This window comes from Catharus ustulatus, chromosome 16 (assembly GCF_009819885.2).
Source record: "Catharus ustulatus isolate bCatUst1 chromosome 16, bCatUst1.pri.v2, whole genome shotgun sequence".
NCBI lineage: Eukaryota > Metazoa > Chordata > Aves > Passeriformes > Turdidae > Catharus > Catharus ustulatus.
Window position 1 is genome coordinate 10,535,400 of NC_046236.1, and position 22,491 is coordinate 10,557,890.

Sequence of the window (22,491 nt, forward strand, 5' to 3'; positions counted from 1 at the left end):
ATATATGTATATATATATTTATATATGTAGGCATCTAGTGCATGGGATGGCAGGAACCTTCCCCTGGTGCTGCTCCTAGCAAGGGACTGACTTTTCACAACCTTTTCACAAATGCCCTGACCTGTGTGGAGGAATTAGAGGTTGCTTCTTTGTCTTCTAGCAGCAGTGTTGGTTTTGATGGCAAAGCCTGAAATAGGCTTTCAGAGCTGTGGGTTTGTTGGAATTTTAATGAGCTAAAAATAAATTAGTTGTGCTTAGTAAAGAAGGGGCTTCTGAGCTGAGGAATCTGCGGACTCAAGGCTTTAAGGCTTCACTCCAGGTCTTGGCTTGGGGATGCTCTTTTCAGGAATGGGAGGCAGAGTTCTGGTGTGTTTGTCACATGTACCCCTCGGGGAGGCACTCACATCCACTGCTCAGGTGTCTCTGGGATGGTTTTGCCTTGAGCATGGAGTGAGGAGGAGGAGGAGCAAGGCTGGAGCCAGCAGGGGAGGAAGGCAGCACACTGCAGGGGCTGCAGCTGGGGGATCACAAAAGTGCATTTTGAAGATAACGTTAGAGCAACGTCTGTCAAGAGTGGTTTAGCTCTAGCTGATGCCACCCTGGGGCCAGGGAATGGGCTAGGTGACCTCCTCAGCCTCCTCTTGCTTTTCCACTGGAAGCAGAAAGAAAACCTCAGTACACTGCTTCCCTGTGGGTTTTCTCTCCTCCCCACTGTCCTTCTGTGCCAGGTAACGAGATATTTATATATACAAATGTGCTTTCAGGAGCTTATTGCTATTCTCTGCATAGGTTTCTGATTTATATTAAGCTGGTTGGTCCTTGAGCATGTGCTGTTGTCAGGCTCCCTCCGTCTGCTCAGGAGAAAAGCACTTGGGGGCTGGCACGCCAGAGCATGAGCTGGGTATTTATCCTTTTGGCACTTTGCTAATTATTCCTATTGCTATCACATCCCTCTGCAAATTTCTGTCTCTCTGCCACAGTAAATATTCTCTCATTTTTTCGAGCTGCAGAGCTGCTACTTGAACTGGAGAAGCCTGAATATCCTGCAGGGGCCCATATTGTCATCTGGTTGATAGCAGTGAAACGGGCCAAACATCCTTTCTGTACCACTCAAATTGCATGTCTTTGCATTCCTGTGTTGGCCACTCTTTTTCTGGCCCACATTCTGCTCTTGTAAACAGCTCCTATGGTCCCTGGGAGTGCTCTTTGTAGCACAATGCTTTGATAAAGCCAGAGCCATCAGCTGCCAAGACTCCATAAGGAGTCAGAAATAGGCACCAGATATCTCTGCTACTGTGGATGTAGCAGCTTTAGCAGTATCATTTCTCTTCCTAAGGACTTACTGAGCCATTAAAATGTATTATAAAATCAAATGGCGTTTTTTCCACCTGTTCTAACTGGTGCCAAGTGCATTGAAAACCCTCCCAGATGATACAGCTCTGCATGCAAAATCTCAGTACCCTCCTAAGGACTGCAGCTACCTCAGAGACTCTTTTTTTTTTTTTTCCCATGGGCTGCCTCCTTCACTTAGAATAATGAGCTTGAGATGATCACAGGGCACTCTGGATCCCCCTGCTGCACAATCCAATTTGACATAAGTGTTGCATGGAGGGGAGGGAGGGATGAGACCTTGCAAGCAGACAGTGGACTTCCAGTCTGAGCTTTCCATTAGTACAAAGAAGAAGTTCATCAGTGAGGGCTTGGGAGATTTCATGCTTGTCTGTGTTGGAAGAAAGGCTCTCTGGAAACCATGAAGATCTGTGCTTCAGTGGTGCTGGATCAAGGGGCTGCTTGTAGAGCTTCCAAATGCAAAGAATTCTCAAGTCTATTCCAGGCCATAAAATCATTGAAAAACTGCTGAGTGGCCACCTTTTAGTCTTGCATTAACTATCCCTTTAGTCCTGTGTTAGCTATATTTTATCATTTTGGTAGCACTGTGTATGATCTGTTGAGCCTGCAACTGGGCTTCAGGACAGGCATTTAAACACCTGAAGTGCTCCACAGGAAGAGAGGAAAGCTGTTTTCCAAAGGAGAATAGCTCCTACAGCTGTGGGTAGACCCCTGCTATCTGTTCTGATAGCCAAATTATGCTCTTATCAGTGTTAGTCCTGTCCCTGCCAATGCAAGTACAAAGCCTCACTGGTTTGTATCTCCAGTGAGTTTGCTGCTGCCCAATTCCCCTGGCTGGGTCAGGCAGGGGCTCTGTCTGCACAATGGCCTGACCCAAGCAAACCTGCTCCCTGCTGCAGCAAAGCTCCTTGTTGTGCTCCCTAATCATGCCTAATCCCAGCCAGGGACTCAGGCTGATTCCCCTGATTATGTGTCAGAACACGAGGGTAACCTATTTAACAGGAGCTGTTTCCCCAGCAGCAGCACATCCTCATTAGCTCAGGACGTGGGTCTGACACGAGGGCTGAATCAGAGATGTCTCTGGGCTGCAGCATGGGGACAGCATGTGTCTGTCAGGATAGCACTTAGCTCACTTTGGGCTCTCTGCCCTATTTTCTAGCATTCTGGCTGCTGTACAGATAATAGAGCCCCTCCAGAGCAGAGAAGTCTGGCACTGAGCAGGATTCTTTCGAGTAATGCACGGCCCTGGTGGGTCTTAATCCTGGTGGTTTAGGCAGGTGTATGCTAGTGATCCTGGAAACTAAATACAGATTTGCATGGTGAAGGTTTAGTTTTTATAATACTGTTTTCTGAAATACTAGAGAGTCTGCAGAGCCTGCAGTCACCCTGTGATGATTTGGTTCATGAACAGCAAAATGAAAACTCCTGAGAAGTTATTAATGTTGAGGCTGGGGCACCAAGAAATTGGAAAAAAAAATCCAAAACAAACAAACAAACCAAAAAAACATTTACAGAAACATTGAAGAGAAACTTGAGACTTTACCACTCTCTCTGAACACAAATCACTATGTTGATTTATCCAAATACTACTGAACACCAAAGCAGGTCCCAACCATAGCTAGAATGGAGCTGACTCACCAGATTTACTCATGACTGTTCATTTATCAGAGCAGCTTTCTCTCTTCTGTTTGTAAGCATGACTCACTTTTATAGCCACCAGATCAGATCACAGTTGCATCTTGTCTTGTGTCAACACAAACATATCCCTGTCCTGTTTAAAATCATTCTCTGCTTCCTCTTTTTTCTGAGTTGTGCCATGGTGGGAAAATCTTCATGGCTTTGATTTCCCCTTAGTTCTTATTTCTTCCCTACACGTGTTACCGTGCTGATTTGTCTTTTCCTCATGCTGTAATTGGGCTGGTGCCACCGTGTAATTTTTAACTGTGTGCAGTATCAACAGACCTCCATCTGTCTCTCCTCCAGAGCTTCCCAGCCTGTCGTTATAAATATCTGCCAAATCCCTCTCCAAAGAGAGGATCACCAGATTCCAACTGTTTGCAAAATAAGAGCTGCTGCCAGAAATCCTCTCCCACCGTCTGCAACCTGTGCAGAACCTGTCCCTGCTCGGTGTGGGATGGCACTGCTGGCACTGAGAGCTCAGCCTGGAGTTCAGTGTCCCTCAGAAGTGTGTGCTGCTGCTCAGCATGTTGGTCTCTGCTCATTAAATGTGTCATTTTATTAGACAATAACTTTCAATAACCATCAGGTGATAAAACCGAGCTAACTTGTAGGCAGAGGTGGGGGTTTTTTTTCCCTTTTAAAATGCAATTCTGATTAAAACATGCTGTGGGGTGGATCAGTTCCAGTGTCATTTTAAAAGATTTTAAAAGTTTCACTTGACCTGGAGGGGTCTGGGAGTTCATTCCCCTTTCCCAGCCTGTCACTTAGGGGCTGAAGACCATTTACCATGGTCTAAAGCTGGAGTAACTGATTGGAATTGCTGAGAGCAGTTTGATCTTCCACCTCTCTGTATTTTTACATCAGAATAAATCATTAGAAGAGTTAGTAACAAACAGACTTGATTAGATTGTGCACAGTTTAAAAAAAAGGCAATTTTTAACATGGATAAAATTATGTATGATAATTGATACATACTTGGATAAAGTAAAAATTCTAGATTATGATGTAGGTGCTCTCTGACACTTAAAGCCATTCTCATATCAGTCTGTTAAAGACACTGGTTCAGAGCTCTGTTAGACTCATGTGGCTTTATAAGTTCAGTTGTGTATCTTGGGCTGCAATCCACACATGTATTAGTGTTTGCTGGTGGGAGGGCAGCTTGCTCTGGCTGGGGAATTCCCAAGGAACCTCTGCAGGTACTGCTGCAGACATCAAATTCAAAATTAATGTCTTCTTGAATAAAAATCTGTCTAGCTAATGTCAGATGCAAGGAACCCAGCTTCTCTTATATCTGTGGAAAGTTGGAGTTAAGTCAGCACAAAGGATACTTCAAGGTTATTTCAGGAGAGGGTTTCATGTTTGGATCTGCTATGTCTTAGTTCTGGAGAGCTCTGCAGAGGAATATAAAGAATGTAAAGCATCTTGGGGAGTTGGTAAATCCTCCTTCCAGTCTGCTTTCTGAATAACACTGTATTTTCAAGAGGTAGAGGAGTGGGTACCATGTGTTGGACATGGACCATGTGAAAGGAGAATGGTTTTTGTAGAGGGAAGCACCTTAAGCACTGAAAAAAATTGTGAGTTTGTTTCATGATGTGTCATCAGGTCCAAAAAATACCCATATTTCCATTGTCCAGATTGCACTGTGGATTTGGTGTCTGTTTTGGAAGGTTTTAGGGCAATCAATTTAATGATTTTCTTAGGAAGGAAGGTGTGCTACCACTTAATAATATATTGTGCCAGCAGGAAAAGATGTACAAAGAAGCCTGAGGCTGCAGGACAGCTGTACCTACTCCCAAGTGGAAAATCCCCACAGGGAGCAGGGGCTGGGCTGGAGCAGGGCTGTGCTTGCAGCACTGGGATCCAGCCCTCAGCTAACTCTGATTTTCTGGAGCAAGAGTTTCTTGTAATGGAGCAGCCATGGTTTCTTTTAAAATGCCCAGGAGATAAAAAGCAGATGGCATTGATTAGCTAGTTAGTAATATTTTCTGCATTTTATCAGCCGTGCTTGATGTAAAGTTTGTGAAATCTTGGGGTGAGGATTTGTCAAAGCAATTACCTCTTAAAGGAGAGGAGGGAAGGTTACATCCAAACATGTAATTTTACGTCCAGCAGAAATAGGTTAATATTTTTATTTGAATTCATAGTCAGAGCTCCTTCCTTCATTTTTAAGGGGACTATGCACAGTGAGGTTGCAGCTCTCCTAACTCTTGGCTGCTTAGTGAGGTTCTGCTCTCCCCTGTTCCTCTTTGTGGGTGTGCTCCTGCCCGTTTTGCATTTCTTATGGAGAAAAGCAAAATCCTATTTTTTATTTTATGCCAGGCTCACTTTTAGCTGTGTCCTTGTGAACCCTTTGTGGCCACAGCAGCAGGATTTCTGCCAAGTGTTGGCCACCTGCATGGCCACTGCTGGGACAGTGGTCAGTGCTGTTCTGCCACAGCATCACCAGAGTGTTTGAGGCCTTGGGTTCTGATGGACACAAGACAAATGCCTTGATGATGTTCATCATTCAGGGCAAGAGACAGTGCCTTGCCAAGATGTTCATATTAAAAGAAATGTCTGAGAAAGGGTATCAGGCTTTCAAACCCTGCTGGGTGCACAGCAAAGTCTCCATACAGCCAAACCCCACAGGACTTGCCTGGTTTCTGCAGCAGCTGGGAGAGCCCTGTGAGGGCTGGTGGGCAGCTCTGGCAGTCCCAGTGGTGGCTGGACACAGCTTCAGGTCCCCAGCAAACCCAAAATCAGGATTTCAGTGGGGGTTTGAGCTCTGCAGCAGCCCCACCCAAAGCCTCTCCTGCACCAAGGTCCCTGTGCAGAAGCTGTGCTGCAATTGCCAGCAGGAGCACGAGTGACACACGAGCTGTCAGCTGGGCCACCTGTGGCAGCAGGGAATCAGAAAGAGCTTTGTTTTCTTCTTCTGGAGAGCTGCCCTCCCTTGCAGATCCTTTACTGTGCTTGTCTTCCTCTGAGGACTTCAGAACAGGTTGAGGTGGGACCCAGATGTTGCACTGATCTGCTTGAGCTGTGCTCCATCCAAAAGGAGCACAAGGACTGGGAGTTGCCTGAAGTGAGACAGATTTTCTCTTACACTCAGCTTTGTATTTTCCATGTACTGTGGTGTGGAAGCTTTAGCCTTCCTGTTTCCAGCTTCTCTGTCAGAATGACATTTTTTATTGGTTCTTAAACTGAAGAACTAATTCTGCATCCTCTCTCAAGCACAGTCTTGTTAATGTTCTTTGAAACATGACAAGTGTTGTGGCCATCAAACTGCAATGATCCTGTTCTTTCTGAAATGAGAAAAACATGTCACTTTTGGCTCTAAGTAATACAGAGGGACAGGCATATTCTATTCAGGAGCTGCATGGCTGCCAAAGATGAAAGAAAAATGTTATTACTTTTGGAAATTTCATAATTACAGTTAATGATAATTTAATGAAATGACATTGTTTTCACTGCTATTGCTAATGAAATGTTGGAGAGTGATAAAACAGATCTTGTTAAATAGAGTGAGGGTTTTGAGTGGAACAGCTTTGTGACAGCACGCTGCCTGCACAAGTCTTGAATTCCTATTTTTTGTTAGAGTGGTTTTAAAAAGAGGATAAAATGAAGGCTGCATGGTAAATAATGCACAAATGAGGTATTTAAAGGTCTTCCATTAAGCAAACAATACTGAACTCCTGAACAGCATGCTGATGACTGAGCACTGCTCCTTAGGAATGCTAACCCTTCATTAAAACACTTCTCTTGTTCTCTTTGCAGGCAAACCAGAGAACAAGAAACCCCACCTGACTTTTTTTACTTCTCAGACTATGAGAGACATAATGCAGAAATAGCAGCATTTCATCTGGACAGGCAAGTAGAACGGATTTGCATTAAAAGAAAAGGGGAAATATTGTGATAAGTTGCTGCACTTGGCCATTCCTGTAACTGAATTACTTTTTAAAAGGGGAAAGTGGAGCAAATGCCATGAATAAATGAAATGGCAGATGATGAAAGAATAAGTTAATAATTAGGAAATGAAACTTACTCTGGGAATGAGAAACCTGGCAATAAGTAATTCTCAAAAAAGAAAGAGAAGTTATATTGAAGAGAAGCTGAGAAATTAATTTCCCTTGTGATCTTGAAGCACATGTGGAGAGGAGCCATCTCCCAGGGAATGTGTCACGTTGGTGTGATGGCAATCTGGCTCACCCCAATTATCTCCAGGGCACTGAGATCCAAACCAGCCCTGGGGAATGGTGTCAGTGCTCAGAGAGGAGTAATTGGGGGCTTCTGGTTTCACACAAACAGCTGGGACTGTCCCACAGCAGGAGAATATTTAGGCCACAAGTTAGTGGCAAGGAGAGGGCAGTGGTGGTGATCTCATGCTCCTGCTGCTGAAAATGTTCCCCCTGCAGAGTTAGTGCAGGGGATGCTGATACCCCAACACTGCTGCCTGCCCAGATTAGGGGTGGGAATCACTAATTAGTGATTAACATAAAGTCTGGAAAGAATGGCATTTCACTGAAGCATCTTTCACACTGGGAAAGGCCAAGAAACATTTTTCCAAAAGTGCAAAGCTTTGGGGCCACAAATTATTTGGGGGTTTGTGTGGCATTTCTGCCTTCTGGGATGATGGCTGGGATCTGGGGATGTGTTGGTGGCACAGGGCAGGTTTGCCAGGAAGAGCCAATCCTGATCAGATCCTTCAAGGATCTTCTCTATTTTATTGTTGTTGACCTTGGTGTCAATCCCTTCTGCTTTATATTTTATATTGCCTATTTAAGCAGATGGTGCTGTAGAAAAAAGCATCAGTGGAGTTCCTACGGGGGCTCTGTTAAATATCCACACTCTAAGCAGGAAATGCAGTTGCTACCCAATGCAGACAATCTGAACAGCAGACAGTGGATATAAAAATCCTGCCTATGGGGAGACTTTGTAGGGGGTCTTTGCTCTCTTCCTGTATCTAATATCCATGCTTCATAGGGAGGTTTTTATGATCTACAGAGAAGGGGGAGTTTGGGGTAGGGAGAGGCTCTTCTCCCAGCTTTTGCCCGTGGGAAGATTTTTGGTCTCAGGGAGATTGTTTAGGTTGGTATAAGGGTATTAAAGCAGAGAGGAGCAGAAGGAAATAAATCAACCACATACTAAGGCTGTCAGAAAAAGAATTACATGGTGTTTATGGAAGAAAGAGGCTGAAATCCCATTCCCCAAGTCACTTAAAAAATCTGGTGAGCAAAATGCATGTCATAACAATCATGAAGTAGCATGAAGTAAAAACTGAAATTTTTGCCATCTCTGGTTTTTGGAATTGTATGTATCTTTATTTTTATCATGGAACAATTCTTTCCTACTTTTCTTGTATTTTACCCCATACTACATAGGCAACGAAGAGCTCATCATATTCAGGACATATTTCGTAATACATTATATGAGGAATTATCCAGTTTAAAGATGATGGGCTTTATGCTCCTTAAATACCCCAGATAAATGTGCCCTCAGAGTGTAATGAAGCTCCCTAAAACCTCTGACTATCATTACATTTTAATCCTTTCCATAAACTCTGTGTCTCCTCTCCCTGCTGCAGGATCCTGGATTTCCGGCGCGTGCCCCCGGTTGCAGGCAGGCTGGTTAACATGACCAGGGAAATTCGGGATGTCACTCGTGACAAGAAGCTGTGGAGAACATTTTTCATCTCACCAGGTAGTGAGAACATTTTTCATCTCACCAGGTAGTCCTGGAAACAACACTCTATTCTCTCTATCCCGCTGAACACACGCTTAAGGAAACGATGTGTAGATTGCTTAATTGCTCAGGTATTTCTAATAAAACTGTCTTCTAGACCTTTGAATAAAAATAAATGTGGAGACATAGCTTACAAAGAAGACTTTATTGTTTTGAGTTGAGTGCCTTTTCCCCTTGACAAATTATCTGCAGTGAGAGGCTTTTATGTTCTCCAAGGCAATGTATTCAACAAATCTTTTATGTAGAACAATTTCTAAGGTAATTTTTTCTGGTGCTCTCAGTTTACCCAAAACCTTATTACCCAGCCCATTAGTTATTCAGGGATTGGTTTTTTTTTCCCCACTGCAGTGTGGTCTGTCCCTTCTATTGATCAGATGCATTTATTTCTGGATTTGACTGAAGGACCAAACCTAATTTCTCAGAGACACTCAGGTTTTATTACAGCAGGAGTTTGGACAAAAAAAAAAAATCAGGAAATAGAGATGTAATATATCCTTCTTCCAGCTCAAAGTCTCTGTTGGGCTAGAAGTGACCTGAATTATTTCCAGTCCTCCCTCTTGCTTTGAGGGCTGACCCAGAAGCTGATACCACTTTTTCTTATTCTTTAGTGTTTCACAATACTTTGTGGACCTAGTCAAGGTTGGAGCTCCACAGGGTGGGAATTTTACAAGCACAGGATAAAACCCTATCCTGCTCACCAGAATATACAGCTGGGATAGGGGAAAATGGGCAAAATGTGGGAAAAAGTGGCAGCATCCCTTTTTAACATCTGGGATGCTGAGATGGAGAAATTAAGGCTCTGAGTTAAGGCACAGAAATAATGTTTAATTTTCTTCTTCCATATAGAATTTATAGGTTATAGGTTCAATGTAAAGCACAGGGCCATGTTCCTGTAGCTTGACTCCTGTTGTTTCAGCTGTGTGCAAGTGTGCTCTGCTGAGCTGAGGCTGTGATTGTGCAAGAGGCAATCTGGAGCAGAAACCTCTGGAGATCTCTCCCTTGCTCTATGTGGGATTGGCCAGAAGCTGTTTATCCCAGATCCCTAAAGTCGAGATCCAAAGACTTAATTACAGTTTCCCCTAATGTAACTGCAATTTGTTGCTGTTAGCTGGGAACCAGAGCCCTGTGGTTGCCGAGATTTTGCTCTTAAAATGTTTATCACACTTTTCTGATCCCAATAAAATCATTATTATGGCTGTTATTTATAGCTTCATATTTATATTCAGCTCTGCAGGACACAGTTGAGCAGACAGTTATTTATTCCAGGAACTTCACTTGTAAAATACATTATGTAATTTGAGGTTTCATTGTGCCCAGTATTATGAGCACTGCTATTTTACAGGCACAGTTATGGTGACAATACATGTTCACCAAACCTGGTGGACACACATTTCTGCATTTGCCTTAGCTGCTCTCCCTCCCTCTTTGTCTTTATACTTTTTTTTTTTTTTTGCATTATTTTTGTAGGTAAATATACACAAAAAATGGCAAAAAAACTTTGTGCACAAGGTGCTTTGGCTCTCTCTCTCTGCTCCTTCCTATTTTGGCAAATTAGATGTAGATTAGTAGGTTTGCTTGATTTTTAGTCTTCCTAGGTTATATTTCAAGACTTAGTGGTGAATTTGAATTATTTCTGAGAATTACAAAACTGTTCTCAAGTACTGAGCAGCTTTCAGCAGCCAGAGCAGGGCAATACAGAGTTACAGCTGCCAGTTCAGATGAGGATCTTTATCTTGCCATTATGAAATTCCAGACATCCAAGCATAATCCCTTATTCAAATTTATTTAGAGGTCTCAGATAAATTCAATTAAAATATTTGATTAACTATGAATCAGGCTTTTCTGGAGAATAAAATGCTCAAGCAATTAATTTTTCTTTCCATTTTACATTTCCTGAACCAATATACTTTGGTTAAATCACGTTGGTTACTTGTCAGAGTTCTTCCCTACACGTCCCCAGTTTAATTAGTCAGATTCTCATTAACATATGCCCAACTTCTGTCTTGTATTTCATACTGACCTTAAAAGGCAGACATTAATTAATGCTTAATGAAAAAAACATAACAAAGATCCTAAATTAAGCTTTTAGAAACAACTTCCACAAGCCCAGCAGGCAGCTCAGGAGCAGATTGAGGGCAGAGGAGGAGCAGAAGAGGGAGGTGCTGGGCTGAGACTCAAGATCTGGGGTGAGGATGAGGAGGGAGCAGGGAGCCTGGGGAAGGCTCAGGGGCTGACTGGCCCCTCTGGCAGATGAAGGGCAGCTGAGCCAGTTGGTTTTGAGGCAAAAAGAGGAGAAACTGAGGTGTGACCTCTTGGCACACGCACAAAGCAGGCTGTGCACCTGGGACCCTCTGGGACTCCCTTGCATGTGGCTCTGTCACTGCATCTCCATCCCCAGAGGTGCTCAGTGACAATTATTGGCCATGGGGACACCTGGTGCCTGCTGGCAAAATATCCCTCTCCATGCACACAGACACAGCTCTTCAAATTAAAGGAGCACTCAGTGAAATGGATTTTACAGGAAGATGTTCCCCTGGTTTGCAGCTCAGAGGGTGATTATTGCTGATGCTGATCGATCACAGGCTCAGGGAATAAGCTGAGTTGGAAGGGACCCATCAGGCTGATCCAGTCCAGCTCCTGGCCCTGCACAGGACACCCCCAGGAGCATTGGCCAGCACATGTCATCTCCCAGAGCAGTGTGGGGATGTGCTGGGAGAAATCTCACTGCATTGCCACTCCTGGAAATCAAGGCCAGGGAGCCACAGCAGCTTCAGAGCCCAGTGCCAAGCAGCATCCCTGGATGTGACAATGGAAAAGTGACAATGGCTGGGAGCAGGCAGGTCACTGGATGCATTAGGCTGCACTCAGAGAGAAAGCAGATTGCAGAAAAGTGCACTTTCAGGCAGTTTGGACTTAAACATGAGAAATGGAATTAGGTCAGTAATTATTTAAATTAATTTTATGTCCTTTGCAGCACGGCAGACTGCAGTAGCCCTGCTACTCTTACAAATGAATGGTAATTTGCTAGGAAAAAAGAGACATATTAATGATGTCAGCCTTCATTTTGGAAGTAATTGAGGCAGCAGCTTAAAGAAATCAATGTTACACAGCTAGTAAGCACTATGTTTTTGTTCATATTAACCAATTCCAAGGGATTATGGATTTTTTTCTCTCTCAGCATACAATAGCAGTTCTGAATTACCTATTATTTTGAGCAGGTAAATGAAAGACCTTTTCATGCATTGCTGTAGTAAATATTCAGGATTCTTTCCAGTACTCCAATTGCACAGGCTTGTTAAATGTCCTCTATTAACAGTCGTGCAAAGCTGAATAAAAGAATTGCTCTACCAAGCAATTTACTTTAAGGTATCCCCCTTGTTCCTTTTCTTCCTGAGAAGAATAATTGTTCAGCTATCAGGAGGATGCACAGAGAATGTGCAGATGAGTACACAGACACTCTGGTTCTTAATTGTTGCAATTGGGGTTTCAATCACCAGACCATGATTTTTGCCTGTGTTTCATTACAAATCACATCCATTCCTCCTCAGATAACGAAAATCAGACACTGCAGCATGGAGTTCTCTTGCATTTCTGGTGCTTTGGGGAAACAATTTTGGTTCCTGGTGAAGGAGGGTTTTGCATGTTGGAAATGCACAGCATTTGGACATTGCAGCCTGTACAAACATCCCTCCCTGGCTGGGCTGCCAGCACTGCTGCTGTTGCCATTCCTGCCCACCCTGCAGGAGCACAAATTCCTGCCTGCTGCTCCTTTTGCAGGTGTAGTTCTGCAGAAACACCTTTATCTGGTGAGAGGAACATTTGGGCAGTTTTAATGAGAGGAGGACTGTGCTCCAGTAGGGAGCTCATCTCCCCTTTCTCTCCTATTTTTGCTTCAGGAAGCCAAACCCTGCTCTCAGCGTGGGATTGCCATGCAGCTCTGGGCTTGTGTCTCTAGCTGGAGTTTCACCCTCAGCCTGCTGTGCAGAATGTAGGTCACCTACTTAGGTTTCAAAGAGCCTTGCTACAGCACCTTGAAGTCTTAAATGAGAACTGTGGTTTTCTATATTTGGTGCCTCTTCTTTTCTCTACATTTTTAAGATACCTTAAAAATGAATGTTTCCCCAGATAATTCAGGCTGCTTCGTCTTGCTGCCAGTATGTAAGGACTAGGGCAGACATAATAAGATGTCTATTCTGTGTCAATCAAGGCAGTTAATTTCTTTAGCAGTAGCTTCAGATCCAGCATCCTTTCACCTCCATTATCCCCAGGAACTGGACAGGAGCTGTGGGGAATAGGTACCACAGGGGAATAACTGCTGGCAGAAAAAGATTTGCCACAGAAAGTAACTTCTCACTGAGAAACAGACTTGTGGTTTTACTGCAAGTTGACTTTCCTAATGCCAGCACACACTTTGCCATTGCTCAGGGCACTGATGCTGGAGCAGGGGATGGGGCTCCTGGAGGATCCACAGCTGGAAGGTCCTGGCAGGATGAGTGGGATGGGTGGCTGGCATGGTGCAGGCAGACCCGTGCTCACTGCACTCACAGCAAACCCCAGCCCTGCCAGAGCCCCCAGCTCTGCTCAAGGTTCACCTGGATGCACTGTGTGATTACTGTCAAGTGATTAGCCCCAGTTGCTTTCGTTGACAATACAGAGCAGGGTTTCATTGTTCCCCAAGCTGAATACAGAAGCAAACTATTAAACAGAGTATTTATCTTCCCACTGAGCAAAATGCTGTGTTTAATACAACTCCTTCTTCTTGAAAGGTCAGATTTACATAGCGAGCACAGAGGCTGTGATGGCGTGGGGGGCATTTGCTGGGCCTTTTGCTCTTTACAAAACTCATTCAGCAGGAGATAAACGAGCACTGGCTTCCTGCTGCCAGGTGGAAGTCAGGTCATAGAAACCCTAGAAAGATAAGTTATCTCAGGCAGTCAAGATAAATCTGCATGGTTCCCTCCCTCCACAGATGGGGGTGATGCTGAGACAGCTGAATGAAGCCCAAGCCCCACTGCAGCTTCAAATCAGCTGAAACACAATTTTTAAGAGAGGATATTCTGCTTGCTGAAACACTTTAATTGCAAACTCAGAAATACAGATATGTTGAGTGATCCCTTCCTTCCTTCTGTAATTTCTGTTTTTCCCTTTCTCTTCCCTGAAGTACTTCTCTTTTCCTTGAGTAATTGTCAATAAGCTTTTTGGCCACAGAGTAAATATTTCTGGACTTAGCCAGGATATATTTAACTGCTATGATCCAACCCTGTGAATATAAATATCCAGTTTGGGTTAGTTGTTCCTGAGCATGCATGGATGGGTGGGAGCAGAGTAATGCAAAAAGGCTGCCTTAGAGTAATCACAACTTCATGGACAAATCAGGTGGCCATCAACAGAGAAAGCTGGGACACCAGTGGGAAGCTGGGACATCAGTGGGAAGCTGGGACAGATTGTCAGGTAGCAGCACATCAGCCTTGCAGTGGTTATTTGGTGTAATTGCATGGTTTAACAGCCAGCCCCAGATAATGCAGCTAATCAATCAAAAGCATCACGACACCTTTTGGCTGTTCCATGCTCCCCTACTTCTTCTTCCTCAAACACAGCTCCTTGCTCTGTTCCTCCCTCCCTCCTGTCACCCCCAGAGCTGTCCCCTGTCCTCCTCTCTCAGATCTCCCACTGGCAGTGCTCCATCTCCCCTGGGCACCGTGCTGGGGGATGTCACAGGGCTGTGTGCTGCAGGGCATCACTGCCATGCAAACCCAGCCCTTACCTTCCTGTGGCAGGCAGAAAATCACCTCCCACTGCTCCCAGCCCTTCCTGCCTCACTTACACCGAGCCTGCCCAGAGGGAGAGGGGCTCAGAAACAATATTTGAATTTAGAGGCCTTGTGGGGAATTAGGAAGCAATGTGACTTCTCAGCTTCATGCATTACCATGAGGAAAGGGCACATTCTTCCTCTGATGGCATTTTATGTGCATGAAGCAATGTCACAGGAGGTGTAGCACACTGGCAAGAGCAGCAGTGTGCTCCTGCTGTGCTCTCAGTCCGGCGTTGGTGGCTTTGGGGATGAGCTGCTCCCTGTCACCTCCAGTGAATTCCCGTGGGCAGGGTGTTCTTGTAAAGAGGTGGGTGTTCCTGCTGGTACAGAAATATGTGCTGGCACTTTTGGGGAGGTTTTAAGGTAACACACGGTCCAAAACCTGCTGCAGATTCTTTTTCTGTGGTTGTTGGAGTAAGGTGAGGTGTGGAGGAAGGGATTTGTGGTTGAGATGTGCTGACAGCGTTACATCCATGCTGTTTCCACCTTCCACACACACCCCCTCTCGATGGGACTCTGCATGGTAAACAATTCTCCCTGCAAAAACTGCCAGCTCTTCTGATACCAGCGAGGGAATGAATGAAATGTTCTCTGTTCTTAATGAAACAAGCCAAGATTTTGAGAAGTGACTTAATTTTGGGCACATGCCACTTGTTCAGCTGTGGGATTTGGGGTTCCAACCTGGGGTAGCAAATAGCTCCCAAGGAATGTATCAGTCTGGGAAAACAAAAAGATTAAAAAAAAATAGGTTTGGTGAGTATAAATAGACTGGAAATAGTCACAAAGAGCTTAGCACAGGGCATGATCCCAACCACTGAAATGAATGTCTTTCTAGTGGTTTCAGTGCAGGAAAATTATGTGTGGAAACAGGGCTTTGGATTTATTTCTGCTCCTACATACATCAGTGCTTTCATGAATTCTCAATACTAATTCAAGGGTAGGCTTTAAAGCTCTTTTCTTTTCTTTGCCAGCCAACAACATCTGCTTCTATGGGGAATGCTCCTACTACTGCTCAACAGAGCACGCCCTGTGTGGAAAACCAGATCAGATCGAGGGCTCTCTGGCTGCTTTCCTGCCTGATCTGTCCTTAGCAAAGAGGAAAACCTGGAGAAACCCTTGGAGGCGTTCCTACCACAAGCGCAAGAAAGCAGAGTGAGTGGTGCTGAGCACAGCTGCACAGGGAAATTAAAACTCCAGTCCCTGGCCTCAGGAGAGCAGCTGGGTTTTCCCAGCCCCTGGGAGGGGACAGGGCACTGTGCCAGGAGCTCCAGGTTATGGTTCTGAACCCAAAAGGACCTTCAGTGGCACAATTCCTTCATGGGAAGATACCTCCAGTGGCACTGACAGGATGCAACAGGACCTGCCCAAGTCCTGTCAGAAAGTGCCACTGCTCTCAGCAGCCCTGAGCAAGTCTCAGGTGTTTGCACCATATGATGATGGTGCAGCTGGACTCCTAAATCCTGAAGCTACTGGCCAGATAGTTTCCAGTTTTGTGATTTTCTTCCTTTTTCATCAGTCAAAATGTTCCTTGCTTGCCTGCATTGCTGGAATTTGCTGCCTCTACCCAGCCCTGCCCTCAATGGAACGTGATACCAGTAGATCATTCCAAAATAACCTTTTTTTTTGTCATTTTCAGTAAGCTTTGTATGTCACATAAAATATCAAAATATTGCCTTTTCCAGATGGGAAGTTGATCCAGATTATTGTGAAGAGGTTAAACAAACACCCCCATATGACAGTGGGACCAGAATTCTGGATATAATGGATATGACAGTTTTTGATTTCCTAATGGGTATGTTTCATCTCTTTCAAAAATTAAATGCAACATTTAATTAGAACAAGAACCATTTCTTTCTTCCCTGCTCTGCATAGCTCAGCAGTTTGCTAAAGCATGGCTGAAGCTGAATTTACTGTATGTGCTTTTCTAGATGATTGAGAAAATGCAGATTTACATGGTTATGTATTCCCATCAGTGCAGATTAAAGGAACAAAGATGTTCAGAAATGCAGAGTGGTGATGAATACAGGTCAGGCCAGTCTCCTTCACAACAGTGAAGGGCTTCACAGTTTGCTTTAGTGAGTGCTTTTCCCCTGTAATATATGGCTCCTGGATGCACATGCAAGGACTGCTCATTACCAGCGCTTTGTTTTCATGCTGCAGGAGTGTTCTCTGCTGCTTCTCTATAAAATGTCAGGGTGGGGGGGAAGAGGCATTGCTGTGACACAAAGGCAGCTGTGGATTGTGTCAGGAATTTTTCTTTATGTAACCTGATCTTGATAAAATAATTATTTACAGCCAGGTAATAGTGACACATTCCAAGCCTAATTCTCATTCTCATATGAAACCTTTCCTGCTGCAGTGAATACACCTCTAAGTTGCCAACCTACATCCTTAATCCTTGGGCACATTCCAGCATGGACACATCCTGTGCTGTTGCCCCCGCTGAGATCCTGCAATAGGCTGCAGCAGGAGAGGCCAGGTGACAGCTCAGGAGCCATATGTGGCACCTATAAGTGACTCAAGACCCCTGCCATGGAGACAGAATTCATGGCTTGGCAGCAGTGCTCTGCAGATTGGCCTTAAAAAGCAGATGACACAGGGAGAGCTGTGCTGATCAGCACCATGCTGATCCATATCTTACAGCCATGGTACTGCTCTGCTCCCAGGCAGTCAGCAACTGGGGCAAAGTCCTTACCAGGGGAAAACCAGGATGTTTGCTTGGGGTTCAGGAAACTGAATGCAGTATTAACAAAGTGATCAGGATGAACACCCCTGCTCAAAGCAGGCATTTTCTCCTCCCTGAGCAAGGCCTTGCACATATCTCATGTACCATGTCTGCTTCACACACCCTGCTGAGCAGAGCTCCTGGCCACCAGGGAAGGAAGCTCTGGTGCTCAGGACACAGCTACCCTGACCAGGCTCCCCAAACAGCTGAGATGCTGTTGTGCTGGAGAGAGATTTCCTTGGTGCACCCCAGGAGGGGTTACTGGAGGGTGGGAAGGTTGGTTTTGTCTCCTGATGGGTCCTTTAGAGATTAGGTGTAAAAGGCAAAGAGAGCTTGAAAAGCTGCCAGGGCTTAACAACCCTTCCAGTGTCACACAGGTTGGGGTAGCCACAGTAGGAGAAAATGAGCTCTGCAGGTTCACTGCTTTCTCTGCTCTACCCAGTCACTGTTTTTGGGGACCACTGGGCTTTTGCATTGCCCTGACCTGCAGGCTCAAGCCAGAGTGAGAATGGTCTGTTTTCCTCTCTTTGTTCCATAGGTAACATGGACCGACACCACTACGAAACCTTTGAGAAGTTTGGAAATGAAACTTTTATTATCCACTTAGATAATGGAAGAGGGTAAATACCTTTAATAATCTTTCTGGGATTAAAGGAAAAATAAATAAATCAGTCTTTAAAACAGCCTTTGTTACATTCTTGCTCTTGTCTTTAAATAGGTTTGGAAAATATTCCCATGATGAACTTTCCATATTGGTGCCTTTAAACCAGTGCTGCAGGTATGTTTTCCCTCTGGAGGTGTTCCCTGGTTTGTACCATTGTTTCCACTAACAGCACTGAAAATGTTCAAGTGAATCTTTCATTGCACACTGTGGAGAGGAGGAGATGGTGTGACCCTGCCCAGCTACCCTGAGCATTGGCACTGCCACATTAAATGCTCTGTTGGCATCAGGACCGTGCAGGAACATGGCCATGAGCTGTTGGGACAGAAGCTTTAGGACAAAATACACATCTCATGGAAGTCAAGTGACAAAATCCCAGCTTGTTCACATGCTTCTCAACAGCTTTCCTTGGTGCCCATGGCCAGGGTTTTCAGTGACATTTAGAGTTTATCTGTGCAGGGTGAGCTCTGTCTGTGGGGCTCTGGGCAGCCCTGCAGGGTGAGCCTGAGGAGCCTCTGCTGCTGTCACACATCCCTGCTCAGTGCCCTGTGTGTCACAGTGCCATTGCCAAGATGGACATGGCCCTAGGAATGCTGCACTTGGGGTGTGAGGGCTGCCTCACACCCCACAGACCTGTGCTGCAAAACCTCTGCACCTCCAAAGATCACTGGCCAGGTGACAGTGCCAGCTGCTCGTTAGGACTGTGACAGTGCCTGGTTCTCATCATTTCAGACCACAGAATAAGGCTCTTACACTGCTGCTGTAATGCTGCCCATAAGCCTTTTAGCCCTGTCAGGAAATAACTGATTTGCATTTTTGCCTTCTCCTTCTCCCCTAGAATCAGGAAGTCTACCTATCTGCGATTACAGCTGCTAGCCAAGGAGGAATACAAACTCAGCCTCCTGATGAAAGAATCTTTGCTGAAAGATAAAATAGCCCCAATCCTCTACCAGCCTCACTTGGAGGCGATGGACAGGCGGCTGCGGATTGTGCTCAAGGCTGTCAGTGACTGCATAGAGAAGGATGGCTATGACAATGTGGTGGAAAATGACTTTAACACCGATGCTGACACTGCTACCACCGAGAGGTAGTGAAATGGCAAGACTGCGTTTGTACCGGAGAGTCAGGAGGATTCACAGGAGAAAAAGAGACAAAACTACAACAAAACTAAAAAAAAGTCTTGCAAAAGACTGTGTATGCTACTTTGTGAATTCAGTGAATTCAGAAATGAGATATAATTGTTCCCAAAGTAGGTAAAGTGTAGACTCTGCAAAGGATTAGTTCATTAAGAATAAGTCTAATGTGATGCTTTTCATTAGTTCCTGAAGAGAGATTATGAAAAGATTCAGAAAATACTCAATCACTGACAGACAACAGTCTGATAGCAAAACACCTCCTTGTCCTTTTTGTACAGAAAGGAGGCCTTTACTTAATATTTTGTATTTATATATGGTATATCTATGAAACCCCAGACCTACCTTCCAAATTTAACTAAGAGGGACAGCATAGTTTTGTGACTCACACTTTATTTGTGGTGACAGTCCACTTAGTATTTTGTGTTAACCCTTTAAGTGCTCTAATCCACTGTATCTTATTTAAATTGAATGCTTATTTTCCCCCCAGCTACTCAGCATTTAAAGGGTTAAGGCATTATGAACTTTTAAAGGCAAAAAAATAATAATAATTATAATAATAATGATAATAAATACAGGGGTTAAAAGAAGGGAATTTCACTAATTGTGCTTTGACAGGAATACTTGAATGTTGGTTTTACAAAGTGATGTAAAATGACAGGTTGTACTATTTGTCCATAAGGAGGTGGCAGCTCTTATCTTTCTAGACTATCATAGCTGAGCTGCTACTTTTCAATTTTGCTTTTGATAGTTTTGTGTAAATATATACATATATGGGTAAAAAGCTGCTTTCAGCAGCTCTAGGCTTACTTTTGCAGCATTTTTGTGGAATTGTTTGCAACGTGGTAAAAGTGCAATAAAGATATGCAAAATGTGTAGCCATCTTGTCTAAGTGCATTCATTCATCTTGCTCAGAGCAGAGCTCTGTGCACCAGCCAGGTGTCCCAGAAGTGGCTGTTTGAATTGTCATCCCCTTTTGTAGCAGCAGCAAATGGAGCTGGAGCAGGGAATTGGTGATTAATACACACTGCAATGCCAATAAGAGCTGTTGTGTTGAAAAAAGTTAATCTTTCTGTGAAAGAATTGTTTTGACTGTCACTTCTGCATCCCTTCCTCTTGCAATTACAGAAACAAGCTGTAGAGCAACACCTCTCAGAGATTATGCTGGACACCCCAGAGGGTTTAGGAACACCAGTGCCTCTGACTTGGGCTGCAAAAGCCCTTGCACAACCTAGAAAATCTCAGCCCAAATTAGCTGGAAACGTGGTATTCTTATCCAAATAGCCTTGAATCATGCCCAGCTGCATTCATTTAAGATTTGTGGAGATTTTCAGCCCAAAAGCAAGCTATAAATTGAACAAGTGGTTGTATTTGACTTGTGAAAACATGGTGTGGTACAGCAGGAGTCCCTCATCGCTCCTCTGGGTGAGGAGAAAATTTATTATGACAATGTTCATCACAAGTATAATTCAAAGCTGCCATTTATTTCATTTGATGTCTTTTTTCCCAGGGATTCATAACCATATACTTTAAAAGCCAGGTAGTCTAAAATGTAGGCATTTCAGCATATTAAAATTCTGAATGAGGGAAAATGCTGCAGTATGGGCTCATTCACTTCTTAGGTTGATACATTATCACTAAAAAAATACATATTTTATATTTTATTGCCCATTCCCATGGCTCTTACATGCATGGCAACAAAGACAACAGAATATCTCAAATTGTACAACTGTGCATGAACCTGTAAAATTTCTGTTTTATCCCATGGCTTTTTTCTGCCTTTAAAGACCCACCTATGATGACAAGGATTCCTCTGCAACACAACGCTGGAACTGCAGTGTTTTCTCCCCATTAGCCAAAAAAAAACCCCAAAACAAAACATGGGACTATAAAAAGGTGAAATGGGTGGTGCTGTCCTTGGTCTGTCTCAGTGCCTGGCTGTGGTTTTCCTGCAGGCACAGCTTTTTCTCACCATGAAATCATGCTAGGATAGCAGAGGAGTTGTAGAATCAACTTCCCAGGGCTGCTCTGCTTTCTGCCTCTGGGATCAGCTCAGCAAACCCGGTTTGCTTTTGGAGAGCAGCACTTGGCAGCCTCTTAGGTCAAAGAGGATCAGATCAGTGAAGGTCTTGGCTCTGTAGAGGCTTTGTGTAGATCAGTGGTGGTTCGAGCTGAAGGTCTCTGCAGAAGGCTGTCTGGTGCTTTCAGGGATATGAACTTACTGTTATGCATCTGGTTCTGAATTTCCATCAGCAAAGTTAGTAGTGTTTTTATAGAGTAAGTGCTGTTTAGTATGGAATAAGCAGTGTTTGTGTAGGTGCAGAGAACTGAAGGTTGTTAATCCTTGCCAATCTTTACAATCCTTGTAAAGAGTTCTGGGGGCCTCCAGTTTCCTTCTCCTGGACTTTGATGCTTCCCCTTGTAAGCCCTGTGCTACAGCTTTCTAGACTTATAAAAATTCTTCTTGTTTCTAGTCTAAATTAGGCCCCCAGAAAAGCTGAAGGGGAAGCTTTTCTTTGGCATGAGACATGCCCCTTGGAAGGATGGAGAGCTGGCCCCCATGCCCCAGAGGTTTCCTTTCTTTGGTGCCTCTGGGGAGAAACTGGGGGGAATGTAAGTGCAAAGGCACTGCAGGGTGCTCAGGGGATGGATGGCAAGGGCTGAGTGCAGAGCCCAGCTGTGCTCAGGGTGCCTGAGGACATGCAGGATACTGCAGGGGTGGAAGGGATGATTGATTGAACAGGAGTTACTGCTCAGGATCTACCAGGAAGCTCTGGTGTGTTTGCATTCCCACTGCCAGGCAGCTGGAGCTTTGACTCATGCTCATTTTCTAGGTTTTTGGGAAGGGAAAAGAATTGTTGCCTTGTTCTGCTATTCCTTTTTTATGTGGGCAGGGGTGAGTGGGCATGAGAGAAAGGAAACTGGAGCCAGGGAGTGAACTTGTGCCTCTGCCTTTCAGTTCCTGAGGGATGGCTCTGGACAGCCCAGGCAGGGCCAAACCCCATTTTTGGGGTGCATCTGCATTGCCCCAACACATAGCTGGTGTCAATTCTGGAAACCTCATAGGTTTGCCTTTAGGCAGAGGATGTGAGCTCTGAAAGGGCTGTCACTGTGTGCCTGGTCAGTAATCCAGGAACTGAGGAGGATTAGTGGTGTAACATCTCTTTAGGAGCCCTACCTATTTACCAGACAAAAATATTCGCTCTAGGAAGATAAATAAATGTCAGGATTCCATTGGTTTGTCTCTGAATCTCAGAAGTGGGTGTAGCAGCAGGGCCCAGACAATTAACACACTGAGAGATCTGTGGTAGCCTGTCAGGGGCATAATGTGTTCAGAACAATAAATACAGTGTGCACAATAAATAACAGATAAAAATAGATAATATATTTCTAAAAGCACCTAATTACA

The 22,491-nt window shown here is 44.4% G+C and overlaps 1 protein-coding gene across 1 annotated transcript in view; it reads left to right on the plus strand.

The window, feature by feature from the left end:
* The window catches only part of FAM20C (FAM20C golgi associated secretory pathway kinase), a 55,355-nt gene extending 35,395 nt beyond the window's left edge, over nt 1-19,960 (plus strand). The window contains exons 4-10 of the mRNA XM_033074218.1: nt 6,787-6,879; nt 8,594-8,709; nt 15,535-15,715; nt 16,246-16,355; nt 17,827-17,908; nt 18,007-18,066; nt 18,788-19,960. Of these exons, the coding sequence (XP_032930109.1) occupies nt 6,787-6,879; nt 8,594-8,709; nt 15,535-15,715; nt 16,246-16,355; nt 17,827-17,908; nt 18,007-18,066; nt 18,788-19,040 (895 nt within the window). The 3' untranslated portion in view covers nt 19,041-19,960. The remainder of the gene's footprint in view (nt 1-6,786; nt 6,880-8,593; nt 8,710-15,534; nt 15,716-16,245; nt 16,356-17,826; nt 17,909-18,006; nt 18,067-18,787) is intronic.
* Nucleotides 19,961-22,491: the final 2,531 nt, after the last annotated feature.